This window comes from Oncorhynchus tshawytscha, linkage group LG13 (genome assembly GCF_018296145.1).
Source record: "Oncorhynchus tshawytscha isolate Ot180627B linkage group LG13, Otsh_v2.0, whole genome shotgun sequence".
NCBI classification, from domain to species: domain Eukaryota; kingdom Metazoa; phylum Chordata; class Actinopteri; order Salmoniformes; family Salmonidae; genus Oncorhynchus; species Oncorhynchus tshawytscha.
This window is the reverse complement of record NC_056441.1, coordinates 68279639-68292526: the sequence shown is the minus strand read 5'-3', so window position 1 is coordinate 68292526 and position 12888 is coordinate 68279639. Positions and strand designations below refer to the sequence as shown.

At 42.0% G+C, this 12888-nt stretch overlaps 1 protein-coding gene across 2 annotated transcripts; it reads left to right on the top strand.

Moving 5' to 3' along the window:
- Positions 1 to 22: 22 nt before the first annotated feature.
- LOC112265573 (ribosomal protein S6 kinase beta-1) lies at positions 23 to 10895 on the top strand. Of its 2 annotated transcripts, XM_024442991.2 has the most exons (15): positions 23 to 179; positions 1219 to 1262; positions 1392 to 1512; positions 1644 to 1712; positions 2266 to 2413; positions 4538 to 4595; positions 4819 to 4919; positions 6613 to 6703; positions 6840 to 6930; positions 7050 to 7157; positions 7226 to 7288; positions 7542 to 7619; positions 7716 to 7823; positions 9808 to 9920; positions 10026 to 10895. In XM_024442991.2, the coding sequence occupies exons 1-15, from the start codon at positions 111 to 113 to the stop codon at positions 10279 to 10281; spliced, it is 1518 nt and encodes a 505-aa protein (XP_024298759.1). In that variant the 5' UTR covers positions 23 to 110; the 3' UTR covers positions 10282 to 10895. The 2 variants fall into 2 exon arrangements, with proteins under 2 accessions (XP_024298759.1, XP_024298760.1); XM_024442992.2 differs by lacking the exon at positions 1219 to 1262 and having other exon boundaries at positions 42 to 179.
- Positions 10896 to 12888: the final 1993 nt, after the last annotated feature.

Here is a 12888-nt window from a genome sequence, read left to right as displayed (position 1 = left end):
GTTGCGTGGTGCGCATGCTCAGTGTAGTAGCCGGTTATGGCTGCGGCGATGTGTGTTTGTCAATGAGGCGGGGAGCGCGAGCTACTTTCACGGACTGAACGAGAGCAGCGATGGCGGGTATATTCGATATCGATTTGGATCAGCCGGAGGAAAATGTCTCCGACGATGAGCTCGAGGAGGTAATTTTCTCGATTTTGTCGCGTGTGGTTCCACGAGTATTCGATGTAACTTCCAATAGCCATGTTAGCTAGCTTACTAGGTATAGATAGGCCTGTCGTCTTGGTTTGTTACCAATGCATTAGGCCCAATTTGGACAATGCTACCAGCTAACATTAGCTAGCCGCATAGATCAACCAGCTAAATTAACACTCATGAGCTGTCACTTGTTCTCAGCTTTCGCGAGATAGTTGTTATACATTGCATTACGACATTTGCATACGTAACGCGTTATACTAATATTGAATATACTATTTTTAAATTTGCTAGACGGTCTGTGTGCAGCAAAAGCAAGCGTGCTTTGGTTGCTGGCGTGCAACAGTTTATTTTGGCACTTCTGCAGTTTGGAACAATATGGACTGGAGTGGAGGTCCTTATGTGGACACAGGCAGATCCCAATTTGGACAAGCTTTTAATCATGGTTATAGTGGACATCCACAGTTCTGATAGGTCTATCTATGAACAATTTGCGACAACTAGCTAGTGAATTGGTTGTATAGGGCCATGTTTAAATGGTATGAAATAACTATTCTTGCACTGACAGCTACCAAGAATGACAACTTTAGCGTAAACGTTTCGTATGTAATCGCATCTCATGTTCAGTGCCCTTTGTCAAGGATTTTGGGCAACACTAAATATCACGTCACATGTTTTTTGGGGTGTAAAATATTTACCTCCATAAAGACTTCTTAACATTTATAAGATAATAAACGTAAATTAGGGGTAAATGCCTAGGCTGTCAAGAAAAGCAGTCTACAGCTCAAGATCCGCTATCCAGGATTCTGAATTAATGATGGTATGCTCTCAAATCTTGGCTTGTGCTGACTTAATGTTTTAACTAATATTGCATTGATTTCAGTTGTCCTTGCGTCTAAGATTGAACACTTTTAAAATATAATCAACATTCCTGTTGAATCTAATGAGATGCTACTGCGGTTCTATGGCTCTGCAGTGATTTCAGTTATAAAGCAGATTTGTTTTTTAATTCACATTTTCTGTCAGACTCAGATCAACGATTTCATGGACCAGTGCAGCGGCTTTGAATTGTAAGTGTTAACACTTAGCATTATCAAGAACTGGTCGATTAAATCATTATGTTGAGTAGTTAGTAATTGTACCGTGCTACAGTCAGTGTATTGAAAGTGAGCATATAATTGCATGACTTCTTTCCTCAGCAATCTGGACGACTGTGAGAAAATTGAGATATCTGAGGACAACGTCAATCAAGGAACAGAGAACATCAGGCCGGAGTGTTTTGAACTGCTGCGAGTGCTGGGAAAGGGCGGTTATGGAAAGGTATCCTCCTCTTATTCAAATATCTTTTCATAAGATTCATTTTATGACATTTTTTTTATTCCATGTCACACTTGTCATTATTTGGCCTGGCCCATTGTGTTGAACTGGTTATTGCCTTTTTCTTTTTGTAGGTTTTTCAAGTTCGAAAAGTTGCTGGAGCAGCATCGGGGAAGATATTTGCAATGAAGGTTTTAAAGAAGGTACCTAAAAACAACATTCAAACACATTTATTTACATTTAGTACATCATTTGACAGCATGCATAGCCCTTAAGTGTCTCTCAATTTTGTCTCAAACTTAGTAAATATGACAAATAAACATTGTTTTATGTTGCTTCTGTGTACAAATATTTCCTTGAAGCCTGTTGGTGGGTAAGGTCTTGTTGGTAGTTAGCCATCTTCGCTGCTGCAGACTTGGCTGTTAAGAAGCTGTCTCAGTCCATTAGATTTTGCACAATAGATAGTGTTTTTGCTTGATCAGTGAAAGTGAAATTGCCTTTAATGACAGATGCAGTCAGTTACCACTTCATCAAGATCTATCCAACAAGCTATGCTTAAAAAATGCACTGAAAAACCAATTGCTTAATTTCAAACAGAACTATTCTAAGCAACACTGAGTTCAGTGTTAGCACATTCTTGACAGTGGCTGCTTGTCGTGAACTGATAATGAAATGTATTTTATCATGTGGCTTTTGAAATGGCAGACTAGTGGTAATAACGTGACTAATGGTCATGAATGTTTTGGGGCCTCGCAGGCTATGATTGTACGCAATGCTAAGGACACTGCCCACACCAAGGCGGAGAGGAACATCCTGGAGGAAGTGAAGCATCCTTTCATCGTGGATCTCATATACGCCTTCCAGACGGGGGGAAAGCTGTACCTCATCCTGGAGTACCTCAGCGGTCAGTAAATCAGGGGTCACAAAGGCAGTTACACCAAATGACCTATTCACCAGAAGATAAACAACCATCCATTCTTTCCACACTCTTCCTGTTGCCCAAGAGTTGCTGGGGAGCCAGACTGAATCTCCTTCCATATTAGAAGTCCCAGTCATGCAGATGGTTTCTTTTCTTATACCAAAGGATGGTTTCACCAAAATCATGATTCAAATCATCTGAATTGGTTGTCACACACAGGATGTTGGCCTTTGCATACTTTACATCAACACTTAATGGGCCTCTGCTCATTACATCTAACCATAATCAAATCAAAGTTTATTGGTCATGTATGCCAAATACAACAGGTGTAGACCTTACAGTGAAATGCTTACTTACAGGCTCTAACCAATGGTGCGGGAAAAAAAGAGTAGCAAGGCTATATACAGACACCTGTTAGTCAGGCCTATTGAGGTAGTATGTACATGTAGGTATCGTTAAAGTGACTATGCATATATGATGAACAGAGAGTAGCAGAAGCGTAAAAAGAGGGGGTGGTGGGACACAATGCAGATAGCCCGGTTAGCCAATGTGCGTGAGCACTGGTTGGTCGGGCCAATTTCAGTTGTATGTACATGAATGTATAGTTAGTGACTATGCATATAAGATAAACAGAGAGTAGCAGCAGTGTAAAAGAGGGGGGGGGGGCACAATGCAAAAATGTTGGGTAACCATTCGGTTACCTGTTCAGGAGTCTTATGGCTTGGGGGTAAAAACTGTTGAGAAGCCTTTTTGTCCTAGACTTGGCACTCTGGTACCGCTTGCCATGCGGTAGTAGAGAGAACAGTCTTTGGCTGGGGTCTTTGACAATTTTTAGGGCCTTCCTCTGACACCACCTAGTGTAGAGGTCCTGGATGGCAGGCAGCTTTGCCCCAGTGATGTCCTGGGCCATACGCACTACCCTCTGAAGTGCCTTGCGGTCGGAGGCCGAGCAATTGCCGTACCAGGCAGTGATGCAACCGGTCAGGATGCTCTTGATGTTGCAGCTGTTGAACCTTTTGAGGATCTCAGGACCCATGCCAAATCTTTTTAGTTTCCTAAGGGGGAATAGGCTTTGTCGTTACCTCTTCACGGCTGTCTTGGTGTGTTTGGACCATTCTAGTTTGTTGTTGATGTGGACACCAAGGAATTTGAAGCTCTCAACCTGCTCCACTACAGCCCTGTTGGTGAGAATGGGGATGTGCTCGGTGCTTCTTTTCCTGTAGTCCACAATCATCTCCTTAGTCTTGGTTACGTTGAGGGTAGGTTGTTATTCTGGCACCACCCGGCCAGGTCTCTGACCTCCTCCCTATAGACTGTCTCATCATTGTCAGTGATCAGGCCTACCACTGTTGTGTCGTCAGCAAACTTAATGATGGTGTTAGAGTCGTACCTGCCCATGCAGTCGTGGGTGAACAGGGAGTACAGGAGGGGACTGAGCACGCACCCCTGGGGAGCTCCAGTGTTGAGGATCAGCGTGGCAGATGTGTTGCTACCTACCCTCACCACCTGGGGGCAGCCTGTCAGGAAGTCCAGGATCCAGTTGCAGGGGGAGGTGTTTAGTCCCAGGATCCTTAGCTTGGTGATTAGTTTTGAGGGTACTATGGTGTTGAACGCTGAGCTGTAGTCAATGAACAACATTCTCACATAGGTGTTCCTTTTTTCCAGGTGGGAAAGGAGATTGCATCATCAATAGAGATTGCATCATCTGTGGATCTGTTTGGGCGGTATGCAAATTGGAGTGGGTCTAGAGTTTCAGGGATAATGGTGTTGATGTGAGCCATTACCAGCCTTTCAAAGCACTTCATGGCTACGGACGTGAGTGCTACGGTTCTGTAGTCATTTAGGCAGGTTGCCTTAGTGTTCTTGGGCACAGGGATGTATGTAATAGTGTCTATATCCTGTCTACCATCCCTTCCTGTCTGTGCACATCTAGAGTTACAGAAAAATTCACACTATGGTATGTGAAATTCAGTCAATGTCAGGATTCAAAATGTAAATGGGTTCATTTGGTGTAGTCCCCCCACAATTATTTTGTGCATTTGTACATCATTACAATTGCATCGTTTTTTTTAACGTCTGTTTCAGTTTGAATTAATTTGTTATTTTCAGGTGGAGAGCTGTTTATGCAACTGGAAAGAGAGGGGATATTTATGGAAGACACAGCCTGGTGAGTAGAGATGACGAAAGGCAATATTGTCATACCAGTGGCAGTTTTCTTACATCCACTGCACTAAGACACTACTTTGGAATATCCTCCACCAGTATGTTAGTTGGTGAAAGGGAAAATGCAATTTACAAAAGCAGTAAACTGAAGATTGGGGAACCAGGTGTTGGCTGTGCCTGGCACAGAAAATAATACAATGTAAATGTGGTCTCTTTCTTATCTGCAGTTTTTACCTGGCAGAAATCTCCATGGCTCTGGGCCATCTGCACCAGAAAGGCATCATCTATAGAGACCTGAAGCCTGAAAACATCATGCTTAACAACCAAGGTAATGCTGGAGCTGGGCAAGGATGTCAGAACAAATGTCCTGAGTTGCAATCATGTTCACTGCAAGTCAGACCATATTTGATGCTACATTGGCTGTAAATACATCCATATTTGTGCATGTATATGCACTTCATGTTAGACATTAGGGCTGGGAATTGCCAGGGACCTCATGAGACACGCTTAGGTGCTGATTCGATATGGGTTGTGATTTTCACGATTCAATGTGTATTGCGATTCGATACTGCGATTTTATTGCAATTTGGTATTCCAAAAATATTGCTCACTTATAACACGGAACCCAAACCGGCTGCGCGCGTGCGCCATTGTGCATACATTTATTTTGTCCCCCTACACCAAACGCGATCACGACACGCAAGTTAAAATATCAAAACAAACTGAACCAATTACATTAATTTGGGGGCGGTCAAAAAGCACTCTGACAGGTCCTCCACTCCGACAAATTAATCCACACATAAAACGACCAACCGAATCGTTTCTAGTCATCTCTCCTCCTTCCAGGCTTTTTCATCGTTGAACTTATATGGTGATAAACTTTCATAGTATTACCATGACTACCGGCAAAACAGTTTGTCTTTCAATCACCCACGTGGGTATAACCAATGAGGAGATGGCACGTGGGTACCTGCATCTATAAACCAATGAGGAGATGGGAGAGGCAGGCCTTTCAGCGCGATCTGCGTCAGAAATAGAAAGGAGTTCTATTTTAGCCCTTGGCAACGCAGACGCTCGTTGGCACGTGCAAGCAGTGTGGGTGCAATAATTGAATAACATGGATTTCAAATCAAATCAAATCAAATTTTATTTGTCACATACACATGGTTAGCAGATGTTAATGCGAGTGTAGCGAAATGCTTGTGCTTCTAGTTCCGACAATGCAGTAATAACGAGCAAGTAATCTAACTAACAATTCCAAAAAAAAACTACTGTCATACACAGTGTAAGGGGATAAAGAATATGTACATAAGGATATATGAATGAGTGATGGTACAGAGCAGCATAGGCAAGATACAGAAGATGATATCGAGTACAGTATATACATATGAGATAAGTATGTAAACCAAGTGGCATAGTTAAAGTGGCAAGTGATACATGTATTACATAAGGATGCAGTCGATGATATAGAGTACAGTATCAACGTATGCATATGAGATGAACAATGTAGGGTAAGTAACATTATATAAGGTAGCATTGTTTAAAGTGGCTAGTGATATATTTACATCATTTCCCATCGATTCCCATGATTAAAGTGGCTGGAGTAGAGTCAGTGTCATTGACAGTGTGTTGGCAGTGTTGGATTTCTAAATGTATTTTGCGACGCTCGCACAGGTGGCGTGTCTGGTCCGGTCAGCATGTGAGTCTGCTGCTGAGAGACAAGAGAGCATGTGAAAACAAGTTTTTATCAGTCATTGAAATAAGTGGTGAAAACATTTTGCAACACTATTTAAAAAGATGGGGAACAAGATATAGGATGACAAACACCAGAGTTTTGGCTAACAGCTGACTAGCGCTAGCTAATGCTACCTACAGTAGCAAAAATATAAAATAATATTGAGATATATAACTTGATTTCCTCCCCATCAATATATTCTGCAGGAAATGTAATTTACTAAATGTTCTGCATATCCACCTCAAAGTGAAATTGGCTGACTTGTTTCTGTGTTGTGTTTTTCCAGGCCATGTGAAATTGACTGACTTTGGGCTGTGTAAAGAGTCCATCCACGGCGGCACAGTCACCCATACTTTCTGTGGCACCATAGAGTACATGTAAGTCACACTTTGTAAAATACACACCACCTGTTCTTCATGTAAATCTGTTGAAAGCTCTGCAATTTTTATATATTGACTGCCTCAGTCTACCATGAAAATGTGTATTTAAAAAAAAAAATGGATATTGTATCAGGGCCCCAGAGATCCTGATGAGAAGTGGACATAACAGAGCAGTGGACTGGTGGAGTCTTGGAGCGCTTATGTACGATATGCTGACTGGAGCGGTGAGTACAAAACTTCTCTCATAGCCTCCTGCTTATAATGATGTGGTAATACAACAACTTCTATTACAATAAAGTGGTGTTGACCCAATGTTATTATTTTGTTCTTTCTTCAAATGTAGCCACCCTTCACTGGTGAAAACAGGAAGAAGACCATTGACAAAATCTTAAAATGCAAGCTGAACCTCCCACCCTACCTCACACAAGAAGCCAGAGATCTCCTGAAAAGGGTGACTATTTGTTTAAACCTTTTATTTTTGTAATGACTTATGTATTTATACTAGTTCTTGTTTTTCAGCTGCTGAAGAGAAATGCCTCGTCAAGACTTGGAGCAGGGGCCGGAGATGCTACAGAGGTGCAGGTGAGAACAAGCGAAGGAATGGAAAAATGTTGGATGGAGTGACTTGATGCTGTCAAGAATAAACTGTAACCTCATCCTTGAGGGCAGGAGAGTTTGAGATTTTACCCCATTCTGGCAAGCACCACTTTCTGTCTCAAGCCTTTGATCATAAAATAACAGAAGATGACCATAAATAGAAGTGTTCAAAAGTGAGAGGGGAAAGGGAAGTATTGAAATTTATCGTTATAATTATTTTCTGATGTTCTTTCCTTAGGCTCATCCCTTCTTCCGACACATTAACTGGGAAGAGCTCCTGGCCAGGAAAGTGGAGCCTCCATTCAAGCCTTTCCTGGTAAGCAACAGAAGAGCTTCCATTTTGTTTTAGACAACCTTTCAAGCTCTCACAGGCGTTAGACTCTGTAACACACCTGATCTCTTGTATCCATAGAAATCTGCTGAAGATGTGAGCCAGTTTGACTCTAAGTTCACCAGCCAGACACCAGTAGACAGCCCAGACGACTCCACGCTGAGTGAAAGCGCTAACCAAGCCTTTCTGGTAAGACGGCTACATATCTTGTTAGGGATTACATTATTTTATTATTATTTGTTTTTTGGCCTGTCCACCACCCCTTTGTTTTTACAGCTTTTTCTTTCTTTGTTACATGCACATGGGGTGGCAGGGTAGCCTAGTGGTTAGAGCGTTGGACTAGTAACCGGAAGGTTGCAAGTTCAAACCCCCGAGCTGACAAGGTACAAATCTGTCGTTCTGCCCCTGAACAGGCAGTTAACCCACTGTTCCTAGGCCGTCATTGAAAATAAGAATTTGTTCTTAACTGACTTGCCTGGTTAAATAAAGGTAAAATAAACATTCTAAAGACATTTTATACTGAACAAAAATATAAACACAGCAATTTCAACGATTATACTGAGTAACAATTCATATAAGGAAATCAGTCAATTGAAATTAATTTATTAGGCCCTAATCTACGGATTTCACATGACTGGGCAGGGGTGCAGCCATGGGTGTGCCTGGGAAGGCATAGGCCAGCCCACTTGGGAAACAGGCCCACCCACTGGGGAGCCCGGCCCAGCCAATCGGAATGAGTTTTCCACCACAAAAGGGCTTTATTACAGACTGAAATACTTCTCAGTTTCATCAGCTGTCTGGGTGGCTGGTCTCAAACGATCCCGCATGTCGAGGTCCTGGGCTGGTGTGGTTACACGTGGTCTGCGGTTGTGAGGCCGGTTGGACGTGCTGCCAAATTCTCTAACCAACTTGGGGCGGCTTATAGTAGAGAAATTAACATTTAATTATCTGGCAACAGCTCTGATGGACAATCGCATGCTCCCTCAAAACTTGAGACATCTGTAGCATTGTCTGTGTGACAACTGCACATTTCAGTGGCCTTTTTATTGTCCCCCGCACTAGGTGCACCTGAGTATTGATCATGCTGTTTAATCAGCTTCTTGATATGCCACACCTGTCAGGTGGATGGATTATCTTGGCAAAGGAGAAATGCTCACTAACAGGGATGTAAACACATTTGTGCACAGACTGAGAAAAATAAGTTTTTGTGTGTATGGAACATTTCTGGTATCTTTTATTTCGGCTACATATTGTTTTTATTTTTGTTCAGTATACATAGTGGCAAGAAATAGTATGTGAACCCTTTGGAATTACCTGGATTTCTGCATAAATTGGTTATAACATGTTATCTGATCTTCATCTAAGTCACAACAATCGTTATACAGCAAACACAAACAATTATACGTTTATATGTCTTTACTGAACACACTGTGTAAACATTCTCAGTGCAGGGTAGGAAAGGTTTGTGAACCCTTGGATTTAATAACTGGTTGACCCTCCTTTGGCAGCAATAACCTCAACCAAACGTTTTCTGTAGTTGTGGATCCGATCTGCTCAGAGGTCAGGAGGAATTTTGACCATTCCTCTTTACAAAACTGTTTCAGTTAAGCAATATTTTTGGGATGTCTGGTGTGAACTGCTCTCTTGAGGTCATGCCACAGTATCTCCATCGGGTTGAGGTCAGGACTCTGACTGGGCCACTCCAGAAGGCGTATTTCCTTCTGTTAAAGCCATTCTGCTGTTGATTTACTTCTGTGTTTTGGGTTGTTGACCTGTTGCATACACAACTGAGCTTCAATTGGCAGACAGATAGCCTTACATTCTCCTGCAAAATGTCTTGATAAACTTGAAATCATTTTTCTGTTGATGACTCATCAACAGGCGCTGAACAAAATATTCAGACAAATATGATTAGGCCTCTCATAGACTAGGCCTTGTAATAGAAAGAGGGTCAATCAAGTTAGGTCTGCCAAATTAATGTAGCATAGGAAAAAATATAAATCCAGCCATAGGCTATACTCTATCGTTAAAAAAAAGGTTTTTAACATGCACAATCTATATAGAACAAGGTTGACTAAATTCGAGCCTAGTAACTTTGCTCACCTTAATTTCTCCTTAATACATTTGTAGGCAGTACTGGTGACCATAACCACCTCTGTCATTGCTTCTGCAGGGCTTTACGTATGTTGCTCCATCAGTACTTGAAAACGTCAAGGAAAAATTCTCATTTGAGCCAAAAATCCGCTCACCCCGACGGTTTTTGGGGAGCCCAAGAACACCAGTCAGGTATTCCATTGTTTCAGCCTCTACGGCTGTTCCTACATAGCTTGTGCAGTAACATTGAATATGCCACATCATCACAGTCATAGTATGTCCCCTATTCATTTTCAGCCCTTTCAAGTTCTCTGCTGGTGACATGTGGCCCCGGGGCCCCTTGATGCCCGGCGGATCCTCTCTATGTCTCCAGTCGCCCCAGGAGCAGGTCATGGAGGTGTCCGCCTCAGAACAGATGGAAGTGCAGGCCAGCTCTGAGGCCTCTGCGCCCCTTCCCATCCGCCAGCCTTCTGGAGCCAACCTGTCCCAGTTCAAACAACAGGCCTACCCTGTCATGGCCAAGCGGCCCGAGCATCTACGCATTAACCTATGACCAGCAGCTCATCTTAGAGGATTTTATTTTTTCTTTGATATTTCTTCTCTTATTTTTTAAATATAAAGACACTAGAGACTATGAAACATTACATTTCAGTTCTACACACCATCGCTACCTGAAGTCTCCCTCAGGCTTTCATCTCCAGTGTGCTGCAGCTGAGCTCGGCGGACTGGGCCACTCCCTCAGGTCCCCTTGACCTCTTCACCCTGACCCCTAGCAGGACTGGACCAGCGGGCCGGGGCATCACTTTGAATCTAACTTGTTTTTATTACTCCATTCTACCACAAAAAAAGGAATGAGAACATGTATAAAATGTGCAGTATATAAAATATCATCCAAAGTCCTTCTTGTTTGATGATTGAATGCTTATGATGAATTAATTGCTTCCACTGAACACTTGGGAGATTTGACAGTATTTCTTGAAGATTGCTTCCTGGCTCGGAATGAAATCATGAATTATTGTTAATGGAAAATATGATTAGGAGGGTTATCAATAAGCTGAGGTTCTGAACATAGCTTTGTCTTAATACAAAAGAAATGTATCACGCTATATCAATGATGGATCAATTCATGAGGGCCTCAATAAAAACAAATGTTTACTTTTTACATTCTTTCACTTTTAGTGTCAATTACTTACTGAATGGGGACATTTGGTTATACAGTGCCTTGCGAAAGTATTTGGCCCCCTTGAACTTTGCGACCTTTTGCCACATTTCAGGCTTAAAACATAAAGATATAAAACTGTATTTTTTTGTGAAGAATCAACAAGTGGGACACAATCATGAAGTGGAACGACATTTATTGAATATTTCAAACTTTTTTAACAAATCGAAAACTGAAAAATTGGGCGTGCAAAATTATTCAGCCCCCTTAAGTTAATACTTTGTAGCGCCACCTTTTGCTGCGATTACAGCTGTAAGTCGCTTGGGGTATGTCTCTATCAGTTTTGCACATCGAGAGACTGAATTTTTTTCCCATTCCTCCTTGCAAAACAGCTCGAGCTCAGTGAGGTTGGATGGAGAGCATTTGTGAACAGCAGTTTTCAGTTCTTTCCACAGATTCTCGATTGGATTCAGGTCTGGACTTTGACTTGGCCATTCTAACACCTGGATATGTTTATTTTTTGAACCATTCCATTGTAGATTTTGCTTTATGTTTTGGATCATTGTCTTGTTGGAAGACAAATCTCCGTCCCAGTCTCAGGTCTTTTGCAGACTCCATCAGGTTTTCTTCCAGAATGGTCCTGTATTTGGCTCCATCCATCTTCCCATCAATGTTAACCATCTTCCCTGTCCCTGCTGAAGAAAAGCAGGCCCAAACCATGATGCTGCCACCACCATGTTTGACAGTGGGGATGGTGTGTTCAGGTGATGAGCTGTGTTGCTTTTACGCCAAACATAACGTTTTGCATTGTTGCCAAAAAGTTCAATTTTGGTTTCATCTGACCAGAGCACCTTCTTCCACATGTTTGGTGTGTCTCCCAGGTGGCTTGTGGCAAACTTTAAACAACACTTTTTATGGATATCTTTAAGAAATGGCTTTCTTCTTGCCACTCTTCCATAAAGGCCAGATTTGTGCAATATACGACTGATTGTTGTCCTATGGACAGAGTCTCCCACCTCAGTTGTAGATCTCTGCAGTTCATCCAGAGTGATCATGGGCCTCTTGGCTGCATCTCTGATCAGTCTTCTCCTTGTATGAGCTGAAAGTTGAGGGACGGCCAGGTCTTGGTAGATTTGCAGTGGTCTGATACTCCTTCCATTTCAATATTATCGCTTGCACAGTGCTCCTTGGGATGTTTAAAGCTTGGGAAATCTTTTTGTATCCAAAATCCGGCTTTAAACTTCTTCACAACAGTATCTCGGACCTGCCTGGTGTGTTCCTTGTTCTTCATGATGCTCTCTGCGCTTTTAACGGACCTCTGAGACTATCACAGTGCAGGTGCATTTATACGGAGACTTGATTACACACAGGTGGATTGTATTTATCATCATTAGTCATTTAGGTCAACATTGGATCATTCAGAGATCCTCACTGAACTTCTGGAGAGAGTTTGCTGCACTGAAAGTAAAGGGGCTGAATAATTTTGCACGCCCAATTTTTCAGTTTTTGATTTGTTAAAGTTTAATTATCCAATAAATGTCGTTCCACTTCATGATTGTGTCCCACTTGTTGTTGATTCTTCACAAAAAAATACAGTTTTATATCTTTGTTTGAAGCCTGAAATGTGGCAAAAGGTCGCAAAGTTCAAGGGGGCCGAATACTTTCGCAAGGCACTGTATTTGTTGTGCTGATAGAGAAGAGAATGTTGCGTCATGTAAAAGCTAAATGAGTACATGCATATCTTCTATAATGGTAAACATGAATAATAACTCAGTGTATTTTTAATTGTTGGAAAGGTACCATTGCTTAGTTGGACTAGAATTGCTGTGACAGACCCGGGACTATGACTAGACTTTAAAACATGTTGAATATCCTGGTTCGTATCCTGCCTAGGTTCAATTTTGCTGCCTAGCAAACCTTGGTATAAAGTAAATATGTTCAAGTCAGTAACTCAGCTTTCCAGCCTGTCGTACCAGCTCGCCTTGAATAATATTTGCCAGC